The following is a 6,827-nucleotide window of genomic DNA, read 5'->3' as shown; positions in this document are numbered from 1 at the left end:
GTATTGAGAGATTTCTTGAATAATCGATAGATCTGAACAAATTGATATGAACTTGAATAATTAGTTCTTCAACAATGAGAGACAATGATGGTGAAAATGGTAAAAGAGAAAAAAAGTTGAAAATTTTAAAGATGGAAATAAATTTAATGGTATTAAAGTCTAGAAGAAGTCTAAATGGATAGTAAATATATTTAATGTTGGACAGTTTTAAAAAAAAAAACAAATAATAATATTTACAAATTATTTTCAAAATATTGACATGTTGACTAAATATTTTAAAATGTAAATATTTTTACTAATTAAATTAGAAATTGTGACTACTTTACTAATTTTTCGTAAATTTTTTCCCCGGTATATATATACACGCACCACACCACTATTTGAATGAAATAAATTTAAAAGGAATATATTTGCCCCGTTTTGCCCTTAATACTTAAAAAGCATAATGGAAAGGTGAGTAAGGAGGAAAGTCACATAATCATTTATTTAATTACGTCAGATATTTGTAGTCATCAAATACGTCATATATCTATATATAAATATAACACAACCACCCTCTCAATTTTCTCATAACATACTTTTCTCACTCATATTCACAATTTGTAACAAAAACCTATATCCTCTCTCATATATATATTTGCAGAGTGCAAAATGGGAGATGTCGATCGTATTGAGCGATGTTTTTCTTCATTCAAAATTATACCCATTGATGAGGATACTCTCCACTCCGAAGGGACTGGTTTTTCATCAGTTGACAATGGCGGCGTCTATGAGAACAAGGAATCGGATGTTGTGAAAGAAATAGAGAGTTGGTTACCCATAACTGAATCCAGAAAAGGTAATGCTTATACGGCAGCGTTTCATCTCTTTTCTTCCGGTATTGGAACTCCCGCGCTTCTTCTCCCCTTTGCTTTCACCTCACTCGGATGGTACATGTCTTCTCGGTCTCTCTGCTCGTTTTTATTTATCATGTTTGAATTCTACATATACTTATAAATACTTTTTTTCATTTTTATTTATTTGTTAAATTGTTTTTGTGATGATTTATATTTTCTATAATACCCACAATTTATTAAAATTGAGATATGAGTAATAGACTTATTACCTTTACCTTTGTTAGTATTAGGTTTTGGAAAATAATCTGAATAGTATGTCACTAATGCTACAAGGGTGCTCAATGATTTGGGCCTGAGAAGTTCGAAATCTTTTGTCAATGAAAGTAAGAGATTTTTCTTCTGGACCAAGTTCATCGTATCAGGTTTATCTAGTATAAATTATCGCTCATGTGTAATTTTTAAGCTATTGCATAGAATTAGAAGTTTTATCTGTTGACACGTAAAGGTTAATAAATGTGGGTTTTTTTTTTGTTCATAAAAAAAGGAATTAATGCTAAGGATTATTATATAATAATTAAAAGATATTCTTTACGAAAAGATGAATGGAGAATTCTACAAGGTAAGAAATTTTTGCAATTAAAAATAACTTTGAGTTTTGTACTCAAAAGAATGAAATTAAATATACGATTTTAATGTCTTTTACATGTTGCGTGCTATATTAAGTAAAATGAAACAAAAATGAAAGAGTAATAAATTTAACAACCCTTAAAGGAAAAGTAATCAAGACTAGGCAGTTAATAATTTTAATGTATTGACCCTATAAAGTAAGTCGTTGTATGTTTAAAGAAATTGCAATATTTCTGTATATTTAATTAATTTCTTTTTTCATGCTTTTTGTGTGATGTAAGCAGAAAAGTTGATTAAAATTGTGGAGGAATCTACACACGTAAAAGATTTTCTTTTCCCATTGTTTGCCACTACGTTTGATATACTTTTGGTCTAGGAGATTTTTCTGCAAAGAAATAAAATAATATCCCAAATGGAGTATAATTCAAATAAGGCACACTAATGTGTATACTTAAATTAGGTCTTAAGCCTAACTCACACCCCAAAAGCTAGCTCAAAGGAAGGAGGATTGCCCAAGCCTTATAAGGAGTCCATCCATCTCATTAATCACCGATGTGGAACTTTTGTCATTCTTTAACATCACTTCATTTGAATTTACATAATGATTTAAACTAACTTGAAATTTTAAAAAATATATATTTCGAAAATCATGAGCTTTTTATAATTATAAATTATTTAACTTATGACCTTAAATATGCATTCGTGTTTGTTAAAAAAAATACATTACAACTAAAATAGAAATAGTATATCATTTTTTTAAATAAATTAATATGAAAATATTATTACGTAAGTTTGAAGCAAATATAAAAGTATATTATTCCCTTTTGTTTCCTTCTTGCCTTACTTTTTAAAATAATATTGTTTTTTTTAAAGAGCTTTGCATGGGTAGAAGGCAATAATTGTGTTACTAGCTACCTACAAATAAGTGTGTGGCATAATGGCAGTATGGGTAGAAGACAATTACATACTGTTATTGTGCCATACAGAATTATTTGTTAGCTATTGACTTGCACATTTCAGTGACGTAGCCGTATATAGTTTTGGATGGCTAATTATTATATATTTTTTTATCGAAAATTTATTCTATATAATATATAAAATATTCTACAAAATATATAGATTCACTATATAATTTCTAAAATACGTATCATAGATGTCATGTGAAAACAAACTCATAAATTAGTAATATAAATTGGTGCAGGTCATGGGGAATAGTAGTTCTCATTGTGATTTTTGCATGGCGGCTCTACACCATGTGGCTCTTAGTTCATCTTCATGAAACGGTCAATGGAACTCGTTACAGCAGATACCTTCAACTCGCCATTGTAGCTTTCAGTAATTACTTTAAACGAAGAAGTTATTTTGACTGAATATGAAATTTAAAAGATATTTTTAAAAATTGAGACTTATGTTTCTAAATGTAATAAAGTGTGTCCTTGGTATTCATATAGCTATAAAATTACGTCAATGATATTCAAATTTCACGAGATTGTTATGTCTAGCAGATACATGTCCACTTTTTGAAACTAATGGAACCGTATAATTATTTCAGGAGAAAAATTGGGAAAGTGCCTTTCCATTTTCCCAACAATGTATCTATCAGGGGGCACTTGTGTCATGTCTATTATAGCAGGGGGACGTACCCTACAACTTTTCTACAATACAATATGTGAAAATGATCAACATTGTCTACACAAATCACTAAGTGGAGCTCAATGGTTCTTAGTGTTTGTGTGTCTTGCCATTTTAATTGCCCAATTTTTTCCAAATTTGAACTCATTGGCTTGGGTCTCCTTTGTTGGTTCAATCTTGGGTGTGACCTATTTCACTATGCTTTGGGCACTTTCCATTGTCAAAGGAAGGCCTAATGGTGTCACTTATAATCCCTCAAATAATGTAACAACAACTATGGCTCAATTTCGCGCTGTCCTAAATGGTATTGCTATCATTGCCATTGCTTTTCGAGGTCACAATCTTGTATTGGAAATACAGGTAATTAATTTTGTTATCAATAATCAATATTAATTTGGATATTGTCAACATGTACATGGAAACTAGTCGATGGTTTCGATTATGTTTAGTTTTAGTGTTATTGATATTAAAGATTGAATTTATCAAATTCAGATTCTGAATCCGTCTATGTAAAATTATGCAGGGGACATTACCTTCAAATCCAAAACATCCAACAAAGACAAGAATGTGGAGAGGAGTGATGGCATCTTACTCTTTTGTTGCAATGTGTGTATTTCCCTTGGCAATTGGAGGATATTGGGCTTATGGGAATATGGTATATTGTTGTAATAATATTATTTTATTACTACATGTTGTTATTGTTATTATTTATCATTCATATGATATCTTTATTTGGCAGATGCCTGGAAATGGAATTATGGGTGCAATTGCAAAGTACCACCAAGAGAGTACACCAAAATGGTTAATAGGCACAATATATATGATGATAGTGATCCAATGTCTATGCTCATTTCAAATTTACGCCATGCCTGTCTTCGATAACTTGGAAAGAATATACGTAAGCAGGCACCTCAAGGCGTGTCCAAGGTGGGTTCGATCATGCATCAAGCTATTCTTCGGTGGATTGACATATTTCATCTCCGTAGCATTTCCATTCTTGGGAAGCCTAGCCGCGTTTGTAGGAGGGATTGCGTTGCCATTGTCTCTCGTTTACCCTTGCTTCATGTGGATTTCAATCAAGAAACCTCAGAGAAATAGCTTAATGTATTGCCTCAACATGTTTCTTGGGTGTTTGGGTATATTAATAAGTGTTGTGCAAGTTGCTGGTGCGTTATGGAATTTGGTGGTTGAAAAATTGGATGCTAACTTTTTTAATCCTTAGTGAAAAAATATATAAAGACGACTTGAAGGTACTTATAACATTTGACTTTTTAATTTATTACTTTTAATTTAGTTCTAACCATGAACATTTGGGGAACTCTTGTACTAATAGTACAATTTAACTTGCTAAAGAGAGATACATGCCTTGCCTTTTAAGGTAATATGCTAATTCCACTTATTATGGTTAGCTAAATGTAATTATAATCAATTAATGATTTAATAATGTAATTTATTCATTTAACCCTTTTCGTATATACAAGTTAACTTCTTTTGAGAAAAAGATATTTCTGTGAACAACTTATTTATCCTCACAAAGATAGAGATAAAATTTGTGTATATTCTATTTTTTTCAAATTTAATTTGTAACATTATACTGGATACATATGCTCTACTAGTGTTGCTAGTGTATATAAGTTGTATTCAACTCAAGTAAAAATAATATCAAAGTAAAACATACGTAAACTATCAACTTCACATTTCTAATACCAAACAAGAATTTCAAGCATAAAAATGTATAATTACTGTTTTTTAATTTCTGTATTATGTCAATAGTAGATAATTATTATGATACAATTGAAGTATATATTAGCCCGAATTAGCATGCGCTTGTGGATACATTTTAGCTATTTTTTTTGTTTTTTTTTTTGGTCGGAGGAAATGATGACCAATAATTTGAGAAACATACTCGGTTTCACATATGTTACTAATTAATACGTTGACCACCTCCAATTTTGACTTTTGACAAGTACTCCTTACGTTTTATTTTAGTTGGACTTTATGTTAAAAACTAGATACAGCTGTCGATGCTAGCATGGATTCAATTTTTATTATTTTTTATGTCTATTTATGTGATATAAATAAAATTTAGAGTGTCAACTAAAATTTAATATGAATAAAAATTTGAAGTTGTTAATTATTACGATTTATATTACTTCTTGCGTAATTTTTTAAATATATGTGTGTGTTACTCCTTTATCCAATGTATTTAGCAATGATAGAATTTTAACAATTTTTTAATTATTGAAATTTATGATACGTTTTACATAATTTTAAACTTATTATACCATACAAAATTTAAGTAATTAAAATATAACTTTAAATTAAGTTATAAATATTAGACTAAAGATACGATTTGTTATCTTTTAAAATATACTAAACTTTAAAAGTTATTAAATTAGGACAGAGACAATTACATAGAGTATTATTATTGACTATTGAATGTCATGATATGTTTAGACTTTAGTACTTGCTGATTTGTGATTCAGTTAATCTTGCGTTGATGTGTAACTTTTTTTCTTTAAATCTTGACAACGGATTGAAATTATTTAAAAGTAGGTATGATACATGATAGAATAAATGTTTTTGATATAAAAATAAAACATAATAAAATAAAATGGAGAAGTAATAGACTTAGCCACCCTTGTGTTAAAGCAAAAGAAATCTAATTAGGGTTATGTGTCGCTCAATTTGGTTCGATTTTGAAATTTGTCGGTTTGGATTATTGGTTATTGGTTTGCAGAGATGCTAAACCGTTATGGAACATTAAGACATTGGCTTATCGATTATTGGTTTGTCTATTTTATATCGTTATCTGTTAGATTATCGGTTTAACGTTTTTAAGATTTGACACTGAAAATAACTTAGAAACAAGATGACAAACCAAACAAACCATGCACATGAGTTCAAAACTTTTACGTCGTAAAATAACCAAGTGTTTGAGACAACCAAAAATAAAAGTAGGAAACCAAACTCTAAGTCAAGGATTTTATATACAAGATGGTATAAACATAATTATTTAATTTGAGGAACTTTCACATATAGTCACTCAAAAATAGCTTAATTACTCTCCATAGCTATAGTTTTATAATTATCATCCGTAGCTACATGTTGTTGACACCCAATTTTAACCCTCCCCAACATAAATTAATTAACGAGCTTCTCAAATTTTAAACGATTCGAAATGATTAGATTTTATAAAGTTTTTAAAAATAAATAAATAATAATAAAATGGTTCTCAAGATTATTCCAAGTTAATGTTTTATGTTTTATGAAGTTTGGATAATATACGTGTTTTACGCAATTGTGTATACTAGTGGTATATTTCATGATTATTCAAAAATTCCCCTCAAGGTTTTTACTTTACATAAATAGCTTACTAGCTAGTTTAGTTACAGAATTGATTTAGCTATTTTATAATTAAGTCGATTATTTATTGTATAAATTTAAGGAATCCCATAATGTAATACAATAATTACATTCTGTCCCGACAAATTTCGTATTTACTAATAATCCCTTAAAATTACTGTGGCGTGATACATTAGTATGTTGTGATACATGGTAAATGATACACAGTAACTTAAAACTGTTAAGATTAAAAGGGGGGAAAAACGGAACATTTAAATTTGTTACCTAAATCAGCTTAAATTAAGGTAACAGTTCATTAATAAGCATTAATTCAGCACGTAATTGGATAACAATTTCAAATTTTGAAAATTCAAGATTATATCATCT

At 29.1% G+C, this 6,827-nt stretch overlaps 1 protein-coding gene across 2 annotated transcripts; it reads left to right on the top strand.

Annotated features, from left to right (window-relative positions):
- The first annotated feature begins 579 nt into the window (after positions 1-579).
- LOC107032564 (lysine histidine transporter-like 8) lies at positions 580-4,477 on the top strand. 2 transcript variants are annotated; one of them, XM_015234171.2, is made up of 5 exons: positions 580-929; positions 2,665-2,798; positions 3,016-3,455; positions 3,619-3,750; positions 3,835-4,477. In XM_015234171.2, the coding sequence occupies exons 1-5, from the start codon at positions 652-654 to the stop codon at positions 4,315-4,317; spliced, it is 1,467 nt and encodes a 488-aa protein (XP_015089657.1). In that variant the 5' UTR covers positions 580-651; the 3' UTR covers positions 4,318-4,477. The 2 variants fall into 2 exon arrangements, with proteins under 2 accessions (XP_015089657.1, XP_015089658.1); XM_015234172.2 differs by lacking the exon at positions 2,665-2,798 and having other exon boundaries at positions 588-838.
- Positions 4,478-6,827: the final 2,350 nt, after the last annotated feature.

This window comes from Solanum pennellii, chromosome 10 (assembly GCF_001406875.1).
Source record: "Solanum pennellii chromosome 10, SPENNV200".
NCBI lineage: Eukaryota > Viridiplantae > Streptophyta > Magnoliopsida > Solanales > Solanaceae > Solanum > Solanum pennellii.
Note: the sequence above shows the minus strand (reverse complement) of the source record. Positions and strands in the feature narration are given on the sequence as shown.